Source organism: Anoplopoma fimbria, chromosome 3 (genome assembly GCF_027596085.1).
Source record: "Anoplopoma fimbria isolate UVic2021 breed Golden Eagle Sablefish chromosome 3, Afim_UVic_2022, whole genome shotgun sequence".
NCBI lineage: Eukaryota > Metazoa > Chordata > Actinopteri > Perciformes > Anoplopomatidae > Anoplopoma > Anoplopoma fimbria.
In genome coordinates, this window is record NC_072451.1 from 7,156,952 (window position 1) to 7,170,589 (window position 13,638).

The 13,638-nt window shown below is 41.7% G+C and overlaps 1 protein-coding gene across 3 annotated transcripts in view; it reads left to right on the forward strand.

Annotated features, from left to right (window-relative positions):
* The window catches only part of greb1l (GREB1 like retinoic acid receptor coactivator), a 42,471-nt gene that overhangs the window by 15,601 nt on the left and 13,232 nt on the right, over positions 1 to 13,638 (forward strand). Inside the window, exons 1-13 of one of the 3 annotated variants that reach the window (XM_054596048.1) lie at positions 747 to 818; positions 3,855 to 3,965; positions 6,579 to 6,738; positions 7,248 to 7,421; positions 7,660 to 7,836; positions 7,995 to 8,171; positions 8,298 to 8,441; positions 10,044 to 10,166; positions 11,272 to 11,409; positions 11,495 to 11,620; positions 12,196 to 12,333; positions 12,944 to 13,129; positions 13,248 to 13,547. In XM_054596048.1, coding sequence (XP_054452023.1) covers positions 6,582 to 6,738; positions 7,248 to 7,421; positions 7,660 to 7,836; positions 7,995 to 8,171; positions 8,298 to 8,441; positions 10,044 to 10,166; positions 11,272 to 11,409; positions 11,495 to 11,620; positions 12,196 to 12,333; positions 12,944 to 13,129; positions 13,248 to 13,547 — 1,840 coding nt within the window. In that variant the 5' untranslated portion in view covers positions 747 to 818; positions 3,855 to 3,965; positions 6,579 to 6,581. Of the gene's footprint in view, positions 1 to 746; positions 819 to 3,854; positions 3,966 to 6,578; positions 6,739 to 7,247; positions 7,422 to 7,659; positions 7,837 to 7,994; positions 8,172 to 8,297; positions 8,442 to 10,043; positions 10,167 to 11,271; positions 11,410 to 11,494; positions 11,621 to 12,195; positions 12,334 to 12,943; positions 13,130 to 13,247; positions 13,548 to 13,638 lie in introns of those variants that run through there. The other 2 variants (XM_054596047.1, XM_054596049.1) reach the window with 2 other exon arrangements.

A 13,638-nucleotide genomic window follows, 5' to 3' on the forward strand; every position in this document is an offset into this window, starting at 1 on the left:
CAAAATGTTCAAGCTGACCTGACATTCTTGTCCCCATTTTGCTGAGGACAGATCCCCCCCCCCCCCATTAAAAAAAAAAAAAAAATGTGTGTGGGGGGGGGGGGGGGTTAGTGTCAGTTAGTCAGTAAAGACCCTGAACTGAGCATGAGAGCGAAAGTTTGATTTAAAGATCCGCCCCCACCCCTCTCTCTAGAGCGCCCCACCTGACACAGTGTCGGTGTCTTGGCGTGCAGTTGGGGGGGGGTCACGCGTGGCAGGGCGGCGTGGCTGTGTGGCAGCGGGGAAATGCAGGACCTTCTTCTTTGTCTCCCCCCCCCCTCCTACAGCTCCGCAGGCCTCCAAGAGCATCTGTCACCACGGGGGGTCAGCAGGGCCAAGATGAATGAGCCCCCGGTGGATTCCCTCCCTCCTTGGCAAATGGCACAGGACAGAGGAGGGCATAGGGGACTAGGGGGGAGGGGCCTGTGTGTATGTATCTGTGTTTGTGTGTGTGTGTGTGTGTGTGTGTGTGTGTTTTTGCATGCAAGTGAGAGAGAGAGAGAGAGAGAGAGAGAGAGGGAGCGAGAGAGGGAGGGTTTTCTGCTGTTCTGAGGGAAAGAGTGGGATTCTCATTTCTAGAGTATCATGACAAAGGTGACTTGAGACATACCAGAGAAGAGTGAAACTCCATATGCTGCCTGGATATCAACAGATTCTTTCCCTGGGGATTTATTATCTAAAAATGGACTATATCTGAAAAAAAGAAACTCACATTTGGGATTTACTGCGTTTGATTTGGATTTTAAAGGGTTCCTTTGCTGTTGGAGTTCTCATGGAAGGTACAGGAGAAGCTTTTTTTTTCTCTTACTACTTGCTGTGTGTCACATGTAGCCATGACGTAGCATTAATGAGATGGGCTTTTAGCACCTAATTTAGAGAGCATGAAGAGATGTTTGTCTTTTTTTTTTTTGCCTTATACCCCATCCCCCTTTCTCTCCTGTCTGATGGGCTAGTGTCTTTACACCACAGCTTTTCTAATGTTAACACTGGCCTGAGATCTTTCCCGCATTTCAGCTATTGGTATGGGCTGAAAATGTAAATGCATAACAATGAGGTGTAAACAATTTAGATATTTATCAAATTTTCACTAACACTTTATTCGCGGTTATTTTCATGACTGAGGCTAAAAGGAAATGTAGTCAATAGGTAGTTGTAACTGAAGTAAATTCACACATTTTTACTTTACAGTAGTAGTTTAAATATAACATTTTAACACAGTTTCAAACAATAAAGAGTCAAGCTAAACTGTATAGACAGTATGGGAAATGTTCTACCTCTATTTCTCACATATGTAAGTGGAAATAAAACAGTAGAAGGATTTCTTCATATTACTTTAGAAATGTGTTGGCTTTGACTTGACCGATCTGCTGAGTCAGAATGTGATCAAACCAGTTGAAGAGGAGAAGTAAGTTTAATCCTGCCTCTCTCCTTCTATTGTGAACACTGTAATGTAATTAAGCAGTTGAGGGAGAAACAAAAGAAGGACTGGAGGAAAAGAAAAGGCAGGGTTAAAAGTAAGATCAGCTCAATTAGATAGTAAGATATCTAAAAAAAGGTTTAATTGTACAACATGTGATTTAAGTAAGGATCAACTTACCTGAGCCCAAAGTTGGACCATTTGCACTCCAATTACAGAAAGAGTAAAGAATAGGAACATTTATACTAGATTCATTAGGTTGTATTTTCTTTTAATGTATGCTATTGTCAATATTTGAATTAACATTTTTTTGTATTTAACATTAGCACTGATCAAAATCTACTCCAAACTGCAACATTCACAACAATTCATATTTTTTTCATCCAACTCTTTAATAAATTAAAATTATTCGGCTCAAATTTTAAATATACTTTGGATTTGCCTACAATTTGAAAGATAAGCAATATTCGGTTGACTTTTTATAACATTTCAAAGTTTAATTTGTATTATAAAACAATAAAAAAAATACTAAAATTAGATATTTCTTAACTGTCACAGTCTCAGCAGAGTACTCTACTACTTTCTGCTACTTTTTGCTCCACACATGTTTGCACTGTGTATACTACACATGGCCATATGACCTTTATTACAAATGTTGGGTGTGTATGTTAATGCAGTTGCATGTTAGAAATGTGTGTGTTTTACCTTGAATCTCGCTCTAAATAAGGCACTAAACCGGCGCGTCAGCCTAAACATTCCCTCAAATGTTATTACTGGAAGCACAGAACCTGATTAAGCACCTCGGGCTGGTGTTGGTGTCTAGATTTACGGCTCCTCCATCTCTCCATCTCGGCAGCCATCTGCGTCTCCTTCTGTGTCGTCTTCCCCTTCGCGACCAGATAAGCATCAAAATATTTCAAGAACTCTGCTCCTCGGGTAATTAGCAGAGTGTGAGACTTGTGGGAACACCCAGCAGAGGGTAAAGTCTGAACTTGTGTTATGGTGCTTAAGCCGGTAAAGTACATTTCACATGATCAAAGCCACATTGAATTTTGCTTTATTTAATTATTTCGGTTAAATTAAGGGTTTTCTGTCATGTTTTCATTCAGCTACATTTTTTGCCCCTAACAGGTTGAATTCTTTTTTATAAGCTGTTTCATAGCAACACATGGAAATAGAAATCTACAATCCAAAAAAATTCAACTTTAGGACACTTAAATCAAAAGTTTCAGTGAGCAATTCAGTAACCCACAGAGTACAGGTTTGTGTCTGACATAATGACATTTTTAACCCTTTACCTTGATTACCTTGTATCAAGCTGGCTAATCATTCACAAAAGAAACCACATTGTGGTCAGTAAAATACAAGTTGAACCAGCTTATGTACACTTGCCGGTTGAAGGGACTTGGACCCCCGACTGACCTCCCTCTAACAGAGCAGCTCCACGCGGTCACGAGTGATGACCGGGCAGAATGTGACAGTCAATGTTTTGAAGGGGGAACTTTGCTTGTGTAATACCAGAGGCTGAGTGGTCAAACAATATTGTGTCAAAGGGTCAAAGTAAACTGGCGAGTCCATTCAGAGTAGAGTGACTGTGTGTGGTGAGTGCAGCTTACTAACTAAAACACCCAGTTGTGTTTTATAAAAATAGCCCCGGGGGCCACGGTGTCACATAACGCCGCTCTGGCCTCGTAATAGCGAGTACATATGTCATGGTCTGAGCCACTGTTAATGTTTGAGTGGCCGTGATTGAACCCGTTCGTTTTCTTTGGACAGTGGTGACCTTTAATACCAGACTTTCTGTAGCATACATGTTTCATAAAACAGTGGGCGTATTTGGCATTCCGGTCAATGGCAAATTTCTTTTTTTTAAAGAAAATTCAATACATTTCTGAGTCCTGAAATTTTTATTTTAAGCTGCTTGTCAAAAGTTTAATGAAAAATAACCTTTCCATCATTTTGCTTAATACATTGTAAATTTGTAGAGATATACTCCAGCAATCTGCTTTCATCTGAAGTCTTACATCATGTTTTGTTTCAGCTAGGCAGATTTCCAGAAAATTCCTGTAATGTGAAAATACAAAGAAACAAGAAAACTATTATACTATGCTTCTAGTTTTTTTTCTTTTGAAGAGTCTTGAAAACAGAATCAGAAACAGAATAACTTGTTTAAAATTAGTGTTTTTTGGATGTTTAAAATTGGTTCCCGGTACGTTGTTGGTTTGAGTTTTGGAAAAATTGAAATCACCTCAATCATACGATGTATAATACTTAGAGAGAACATAACTCCGGTATGCTACAGTGTATTTTTCATGACATATAAAACGTTTGTGATTCATTGTATCATATGACAGTGGCACTTTGTGAGCTAATTCAATATCTCCCTTCTCTCCCCCAGGTCTCAAAGCTCTGAGTGAAATGCCACACTGAAAGTTTCCTCTGAGTGGTAGCGATCCAGCATGTAGCAGTGGTGAACAAGTCCCTTCACGCCTGGGAACAATCCGACAACGTAAGTCACCCTGCTTTTTTGATATACACTGCTCATCTGTTTCTAAATGAATTTCAGTCTGTCTGCGTTGTCATATTTTCTCCATCTCAGTCCTCCCAAATCCACTGAGTGCAGATCTGACCCCGGGGTCACATTCATGCAATCTGTCGATGCCACCCAGGAGCCGACGAGTGGCCTTGACTGACCATCTGACCGGCTGAGAGGCATTTTGGAATCCGCCCCCTTTTTTTAAGCCCCTAGTCTTTGAACGTTAAACTGCTTCTCCCCGGTTAAGTCCACCCATTATGTTTGACCATCCATCAAGCCGCCGCTGACTCACCTGAAATACCCCTAACACCACTTCAACTGACCTCAGCAACCACCTGAGTCACACCCCAGAAAACATCCGTTAAGTGACCTCTGCACACAGTCACGCTTTGTTTTAAGTTGTGCAGGTGATAAAAGGTCATTCTCTTCTGTTCACCTCTGGCCTGCGCGAGGGTTAATGACAAATCTGTTCTCTGAGGCTCGAGGGTCAGCCGGCCAATGAGGCCTCCGGAGCCTCTCTTTTGACTTCACAATTGAACAAGCAGCGGCTGCTTAAAAACAACACAAAGGCACATGTCTTTTCTTTTCTTTTTCTTTTTTTCTTTTTTTTACTTCACCCCCTCTGTCTTTGTCCCCTCTGTGCAGCCACCTTCCTCCATCAGTTAAGCAAGTAATACTGTAGCTTCATTCTGTTAAGCTGCTTATCTCTCTGACAGCACAGTCAGGCACTGTTAATCTTGTCTTTTGTCTGGGTTGGCCAGATTCCTCCCCAGGAAGGTCGTTAGGTAAACAGGGGGTCTGGAACCTGTCCAGGCGTGGGCAAAAAAAGAGATCTGATCAAGAGAGAGCCAGCTCCAACTTGATTCCCACCCTGCCTAGTATTGACAAAATAAAAATAAGGTTCAGGGTTCCTGTGTGGCCTAAAGGCACACTGTGTATCTAGTAGATATTGATTCACTAACTGACATATTCAGTGTGTGCTGCAGACGAAGAGAGCAACAAACTAAAGAAAACTGAATATCTTTACTGTTGGACCTCGCCTTGGGGTCTTTTCTGACATTTTATAGCAAACACATCTCATTGATTAACAGAGAAAATAATTTGATTAATCAATAATGAAAGGAATTGTTAGTTGCAGCCCTAATGGATTTTAAAAATACTTATCGTTAATTAAGTTACAAATCAAATACATGATTGATTTTTCAGTTAAAGAAAAAAAAGGTATTAATATGCTAAGTGCAAAAAACTTACATTATTTCTGTGTTTTCAGTCAGTAAAATAGTTGTAGCTACGTTTCTAATTCGTTGTTCCAAGCTGTTTTTATAGCAACTCATTAATATAAACATCTACATTCCAAGGCCAATGTTAGGTTCGAAAAAAAAGGTTTTTAAAGGCCAGGTTAGTGAAAAATGACCAAACTCTGACCTCAATTTTAGGTCACTTTAACACATGACTTTGTCAGAAGTAAAGCTACAACAAATAACCTTGTCATGCAAGTGATCCAACAGCTCATCCCAAACAGCTGAAGTCTTCAAGCTGGGCCTCCACTTGGCTCCTCTACTGTTGAAGAACCACAACACTGGTGTGTACCAGTCAAATGCAGTCCAAGGACAAACATGGGAGGCACATCAGACCAAACTCAGTGTCAGGAAAGCAGCCAAGTCTCCCTTTATATTCATTCTTAATTACTTGCTCTGTATTAAAAGCAGATTGAGTGAAATGTTATGACGGACTGTAAAGTGGGAGTCTGAGTGGGAAGCTCCATTGTGTAATGAATGGACACCGTGATGCCATTGGTCTTTGCTGCTTTTTTCACCACTGTCTGTCTTTCCTCGGTGTTCTGCCTTCCCGCCCTTTGTCCCTTTTCTTGCGTTCTCTTCTTTTGAGACCTCGTGCTCGGCCCTCTGTCCAGCTGCCACCTGCCACCAGAGAGCCAGCCAACCTCAGGCCCACACAGCCGACCCCGGCAGATGTCCCGGAGTGGACACTGGGTCGGTGGGGGCACGGGGGGGCAGAGCGGGTGGTTTGACACAACAGACTGAAGGAGAAAGAGCCCAAAAAAAAAAAAAATAGAGAAGACCTTGAAAAAAGACAATGGCCTTGGCCATTATGTTTAGGCTGACATAGAGAAACAGCGTGTGCCAATTGCAAGCATACACATGTTGAGTGCATGTTTATTAGTTTTGGCTTCTCATATTATTTGAAGGAGCCACTGGTGAACCGGACATATTTATCCCAGGACATAATACCACCATTGAAACATACAGTACATCTTATAAAATGTCACAGTGAAAAATTCCCCCCACAATAACCCATATCTCAACGCGACATCTTTAAATTGCTCCTGAAGCCCTGGTTGAAATATGATTTTTAAATTAAAAAAGCCGATTGACGTACACTGACCTGACCCTCTGAAGAATACAGCTGTGTTCACTTGAAAACAAGAATGCATTTGTGTGAGCCTCCTGCTGCTGGTTTTGCCATCTCTGCAGAGCTCTCGCTATTCTTATGTAATGAACAAACTAATAAATGGAGATGAACACTGCCGCATTTCTCTCATCATCCTGCTCCTCATTGCTCCCACAGATAATGGGGAACTCATATGCCGGGCAACTGAAATCTGCTCGATTTGAAGAGGCTCTCCACAACTCTATCGAGGCGTCGCTGCGCTCCAGCAGTGGAGACCCGCAGCCCATCTTCACTCAGCTCTACCTTGAGCCCGAGCCGTATCCTGGTAACATGGAAGGTAGGAAACGCACGGGTCTGCCTGACTGTCATGTCGAGCTGTACTAAAGATTTTTCCTGCTGTGCACCTCTGGTTTACATTTAGAAAATAGTGCTAATGTTTCCACCCAAAGTACTGACACTTTATCAATATAGAGTCAAAGCTGTGAACATATTCGTGTTTGTCATAATGTTGGGTCTGTTTCATAATCACTTTTAAGGAAGTTTAATAATAAAAAACTAAGAATTTCCTTAAAGGAACAGCCCAATTTGAACCCACATAAAAAATAATTTAGGTATTATTAGTACTTAGGTTTTCATTTATGTTGAACTGTATGCAAAGCTTGTTATATTTTGACAAATTAAAATACTCTCTAGGTTATTGTTAAAGGATTCATCAAATTTCCCCTCTGTGGGACTAATAAAGGATTATTTTATCTTATCTTATCTTAAGGTTAAAATATATATATGTTTGTGAAATACAGTGTTTCCAGCTTTACTGAAAATAATCTGTTCTGATGTGTCCATTAGACATAAAGCCGAAAGTCGAACTCCATTATGGGGAGCCGCCGGTCCAAGAGCTCATGAACGGCCACTCCTCCAACGACCTGGAGGAGCTGGAGGAGGACGATGACTCAGACAGCAGCAGCCCTCCACACCCCTACCTACAGGCCCCTGCACCCGACGGCTGCTGCACACTGGACGGTAAGCAAAAAAAAGGATTACAACTTATAACATATGTATATTGAAGCACAAAAACCTTTACTTAAAATGAAATACAAACATTAAGCTTGTTGTTAAAGATGATAGAATCATAGAGGATGTGATTGCTACATCTTTGTTTTCATTACTCAATTTTTTAAACTGTCCAATTTGCTCTAAAGTCCGACTTTATTTCTTCAAATGTCACATCTGTTTCTCTGTAAACATCTCTCTTCTTCAGGGTTTTGTCAGGCCGGCAAGGACCTCCGCCTGGTATCCATAGCAACAGAGCCCATCGAAGTCCCAGCAGGCTTCGAGCTGGTCGGTGCCAAGTCCCCCAGCTTCCCCGAGCACATCTTGGTGTGTGCCGTGGACCGCCGCTTTCTGCCTGACGAGAATGGGAAAAATGCACTTTTAGGTCAGTCTGCCCACAATAAATTGTAAAAAAAAAAAAGGTTTTGAGACTCCCTAATTCATCCTCCACCTGCCACATATAATTCATTTTTCTTGCGTTTTTTTATTCAGGAAAAATGAACTACAAAACCCTTTCGTACAATGAAACCTTTTTACTTCCAGGTTTTTCAGGAAACTGTGTGGGATGCGGGGAAAAGGGCTTTAGATACTTCACGGAGTTTTCGAACCACATCAACCTGAAGTTATCCACCCAGCCCAAGAAGCAGAAGCACTTAAAATACTACCTGGTGAAGAATTCCCAGGGTGCTCTGTACAAAGGACCCCTCATCTGTTGGAAAGGTAAAAAAAAACAAAAAACTAGCTTTTCAATTCTGCATTTTATATGACACTGATTCATTCTCTTACGACGTGCTGGAACGTTTTGTTCTTCACAGTTTTGGCTCATTCCTTTCTGTTCCTCCTCAGACTGTAAAAGCCGCCAGTTCTCCAACAGTGCGTCGACGTCCAAACCCAGCTCGTCCTCCTCTCTCAGCAGCAAAGAAAACGGAGGTGCCAGTGGACACAGCTCCTCGCCCTTCTCCTTCTCTGGTGAGACCTCATGCAGCACAGGTAACACGTAGTGCAAGATTGGGCAATCCCCTTTAGGCTTATATGGATTAACTTCCGTACAAGACAATTATAATTAAATAATATAAAAACAGACTAAAGTTATGTAGAATTAATTGCGTCCATTCTCCCTAAATTGAAAATCCGAAATGTATATATTTCACAAAAAAGAGTCATTGTGTTGCTTGGTTTATGCCGATAATGTGGTTGCCGTAGAAACAGATGGTGATTGCTAAACCCTGAAATGTATTCAGTAAGCATAGTCGACTCTTGAACAACAAGACTCCTTTCTGCTGTTTATGAGTGAGTTAGGCACAAAGAGGCTTTGTTGGTTGTGTTTCATCTCGTTGTGTTGCTTTCGTGTATAGAATATACACCAAAGCAACACAACGAGATGCATACTGGTATTTCATCAATAGTAAATAACATTTTCAGTGAATTTTCTTATTGTTATTGCTTTTATCAGTGGTTGTTGCAGTGTCTGATATCAGTTGCTGACGTCACATCGTAATGTCATTAGGCCAAAAATAATAATCTATACATTTGAGTAGCATTATTTTTAACAAAATACAATTCAATTCTTTCCCTGTTTGTGATATAAGTAAAGTATGAGCCAAGCTAACAGTATAATGAACTCCCCACTGACGTCAGGACAGCAGAGTCGCTGCCCATCTTTCGGCGCAGGCTGAAAACTCACCTCTTCATGAAGTACTACCCTGAGCCTTCCTCGTAGCACTTATTGCATTCGTATTAGTTTGTTGCACTTATCCTATTCGTATTAGTTTGTAGCACTTATTGTATTCGTAGTAATTTGCTTCTGCACTATACTTTTGCTCTGGTTTATGCTTTTAGATGCTTGTTTAAGAAAGGAGATGCACTTATGACTTCTGGTGACTAGTAGTTCTCTTGAATACCTATGTTGAATACACTTCCTGTAAGTCGCTTTGGATAAAAGCGTCTGCTAAATGACTGTAATGTAATGTAATATAATGAAATAAGGGCCTCAATGATTTCAAGTAAACCAGCAGCCTAACGTCACATAACTGCAGGAGAGATTCTGCTTCTCTCTAAGGAGTTCTATTTTTCTCTCTGACCTCTCACAACAAGAGCGCCTGTTCCCTCTTTGATTGAAAAATAAAAAGCTCCTGGGCTTCTGGCATTGATTTGTTCCCTGAACCTGGAAAGCTGCCTGTCAGCAGAGATATCACACATTCATGTGTTAGACAGCTGAGCCGCCGGGCTCGTCGTTTGGTCGTAGCCGGAAATCTCCTGACTGCGACCTTCAGGTACATCCTGCTCCCTAAGAGGTCGCTGACACTTTTGCGAGCGTTGAGTTTAAACACAGTAACAAGCACTTATCCACCCCTCTGCTCCAAATTACTGTTTATCCTGCAATGATTGATGAAAAGAAGAGCGATGGTGTGTTTGTATTGTGCAGTGGACATTGGATGCAGACACAGAAGAGTCTGTTAGCATACGATTAGAAGCATGAAGGCCAAAGGCAACCACATGACCAAACAGGGGAAACAGTGTGTGTTAAAGCTACAGGGAGCTGGTGAGTGTTATGTGTATTTTAAATTCCATTTTTGCTTTTTTTCCCTCCAGATTCTCCACCCACCAGAACGACACAAGCATCCACGGTCTTTTTCGGGAATCAGGACCTCGGCAGAGACTGCAGTTTCCTCAAACCTCTGTCGTCCACATCTGGAAACAAGACTCTACCAATAGGTGAGGCTCTTTTTAAGTACATGTTTTTTTAATCAGCTAATCGCCATGACAATCTATTTCCCCTCTGCATAATGCTTTACTTTTTGCTGTTTAATTCATCTTGCCTGACAGACGCTACAAGAGATTTTAGTCACACTAGTCCTAGTTGCATCCCGGCTTTGACAGTGGATTCAGATGCTGAAAATACTTTATTTGTGTGACACTTAAAGGGCCTTATTGTACTCATGCTAAGAAGGGTTGCTTAGCAACGTGGTTCAGCATAGGGCGGATGGAGCAGTGGCTGACCATGGAGCCAAGATTAACCTCTGCTATGGCCTGTTTAGACAAACACACACACCCACACACATGTGACATGTACACACAAACAGATGCATGTGTGTGCACACCGATCAATACTGAAGGGAGGAATGCTGTAATGACTTTTTAAGGCTTTGCTATCCATTAGCTCCTTTACAAGGTTGTGCTATTGACAAGCAAAGGCTACACACACTAATCAATGTTTTAGTGTATTGCAAACACAGTGAAAATGAGATTGCAAAATGTCCAATCCGGTCATTGGCATTACGTTCGTGTATAGGAAATCAATAAGTCACCGTTAGAACTGACTCATTTTTGTGTATTGCTCAGCTGCTTAAATATTGTTTATATTTATATCTCAACAACTATTAGATGGATTGCCATGTCATTTTATACGGATATTCATGGTGCCCAGAGGATGAATCTTAATGAATACTACATTTAAATGTGTTCTTTGCTTTTGACTAAATATGTAAAACTAATTAAAATCTGATCGGGCCTGTACTCTAATTTGTGTTTTGTATTAATTACCAAATGTTACTAAGATTGTTACCATGGTAAACAACAAACATCTGCAAAAATTCCACATCTCTGAATTGTCACTGAGTTCTTGTTAGCATGCTAACGTTAGCATCCGCTGTGCCTGTGTACAGCCACACAGAGCAGCTAGCATGGCGATAGAATCTTATTGTTTCCACAATCATTAAATACATAAATAGATTAAGAACTAAATAAAGTGACATATAAAGTCTTAATTATCTCTAATGTTTTACTGTGAATATTCATGTGAATGTGTTTGTGTCTCTAGTACCCACAGCTCTGAGGGTGAACGGGCCGACAAACTGCCTGGGTGTTGACGGGCGCCCTCCCTTACTGAGCCCCTCCCAGGTGACCTTAGGGCCTCAAGGTCATGCATATCGCACTGCCGACTTAGGAGACAGTCCCGGTAAGTCCTTTTTTCTCACAACATGTTTAACATTCCTTTATTCTCTGTTTTTTACATTGTTTTTCTGTCCGTTTCGGATGTTCAGTGTCCACTGCCATGAACTCGGCTCCTCCGAAGAAGCGCCACAGGAGCTGGCATCCCAACGCCTCGGTACCCGCCCCGCCGACAGCCATCCCCGTTCCAGCCATCCGGCCGATAGTTTGCTCTCCAGGTCAGTTCCTGAACCCAAACAGGACGGCCCTTTGAGCTGTAATGGGATGAGTCAGAGTAAATCAGATGTGATGTAAATTTACCCTTTTATGCAATGTGTCTACTTTTTTAAGCTCAATCCACTGTGCGTGCATGTGTGTGTACGGAAGGGTTTTTCTGTTCCCGTTGGAGCTGTGTTGTTTATAACCCCCCCCCTTCCTCTTCCTCTGGGTTGGGGATGAGTATGCCTCATCCCCCTACGTTCTCTGGTTGTTAGGGATGATTCACCCACTATCTCCATGGAGATAGAGCTGGAGAGTTTGTTGCAGAAAATGGTTAAAATAAATTGAGGAAGATTTCTGCCACATCATGTAATTGTGGTTATTTTTACAAGCAGCATTTCAACTAAATTGTCCGTCCTGATTTAATTTCTCTCATTTATAACATTTCTGCGACAGTACATCAGCCACATGTATCACTGCTGTGTTCCATTCTGGATCATTTTAAACACTAATGTGTTAAACTTAACCCCCGCCGCTACTAAACTCCAAGTGGTTAATCCTAGTATGGATGTGTTTTTCTATTATTTCCCTAAAGGTGCTGTATTAGGAGTGTCCTCTCCTCAGCCACCAGTAGCAGGAGTCATTCAGCCCCAACCCGTCACCGCTGGAGAGACGGTGATCGTCCCCGACAACCTGCTCAGCTCCTCAGGAGTTCGCCCTGTCATCCTCATCGGTACGAGCTTTATTTCAGTGATCTGCTCCTTTCATATCACTTTAATGAAATATCCTGCAGGCATAGCAATGTCAGAAAAGCTGTATCAGAGCCACTATGAATACAGTGAAAAATGTAATTGTCCAGGTGATGTTTATCAGGTAGCCAACTGCCAATAAAGACTGTGTAGAAATGTACTATAAGTTCACTATTTCAAATGCTAAATGTCCCTCAACATAGCACTGTCTGATACAACCTATGTAAAAATTGGTCAAACTCAATTCCAGTGAAAAGATGAGTAAAGTGAGCTCAGTTAGGTTTACCCCACATTTAGTTGAACATATTTTTTATGTATATTGCACTGCAAGTTATAAATCAGTGTGTGTTCCTGGTAAACAGATATTTAGGTTTTTTTTCAGATATTTAGGTGTTTTTTTTCAGATATTTAGTTTTTCCAAGGTTTTTTAAACAACTTGTGAATTATCTATTAATTAGTCCTCATTTGTATTTGCAATTCCCTCCTGCTTGTGCTTGTATTCAAATATTAATATTATTAGTTGTTATGTGTCATTGTTGTCCAATATGTTTCTATGTGTTCTACAGTTTTTCTAATGATAACTTCTCTTTTCAGGGCATGGCACTTTACCTTATTTCTACGGGAATGTTGGGGACATCGTGGTGAGCCCCCTCCTGGTCAGCTGCTATAAGAGCAGCCAGCTGACCGAGAAAACCCTGGAGACGTTGGGCCTCAACACCAGCCAGCTTCTCTGTGTGGAGACCATGATTCTGCTCACTTTACAGTATCTCGCACGTTTAGGTAAGCCGCAAACACAAATTTAAACACACACACACACAGAAAATCTAATCTTACTTTGTAGCATGCCTGCTTCTAAATCCGTAGTTTGGTCTTTTCATATGTGAATGTTTTCTTGCAGGCTCGGTGCAGATTCCTCTGAGGGAGGAGCTGGAGCAGATTGTTCTGAAGGCCATGCTGTGCTGCCCGAGGGGTCTGGCCATCTCCCCGTCTCAGCTGCCCTGGTTGGCTCGGCTGGAAGCCAGCGTCTCAGGTGGCAGCGTCCAAGTCGTAGTTACCCACAACTCTTTGGGAGAGGGCATCTCGGAGTCACTTCGATCTCTGAGCGAGGCTCCTCACCAGCAGAAGTGCCTGCCCACCTATGTAGTCATTATATGTGCCTCTAAAATGAGCGGCAACGAGTTCTGCGTGCTCGTTCTGGGTGAGTTTAGCCACCTGATTGCTCCATTTCTACATTTGAAATCACTTAACTTGGTTGCCTCGTCCAGTCTGTTCTCAGTATGTATGTTAAA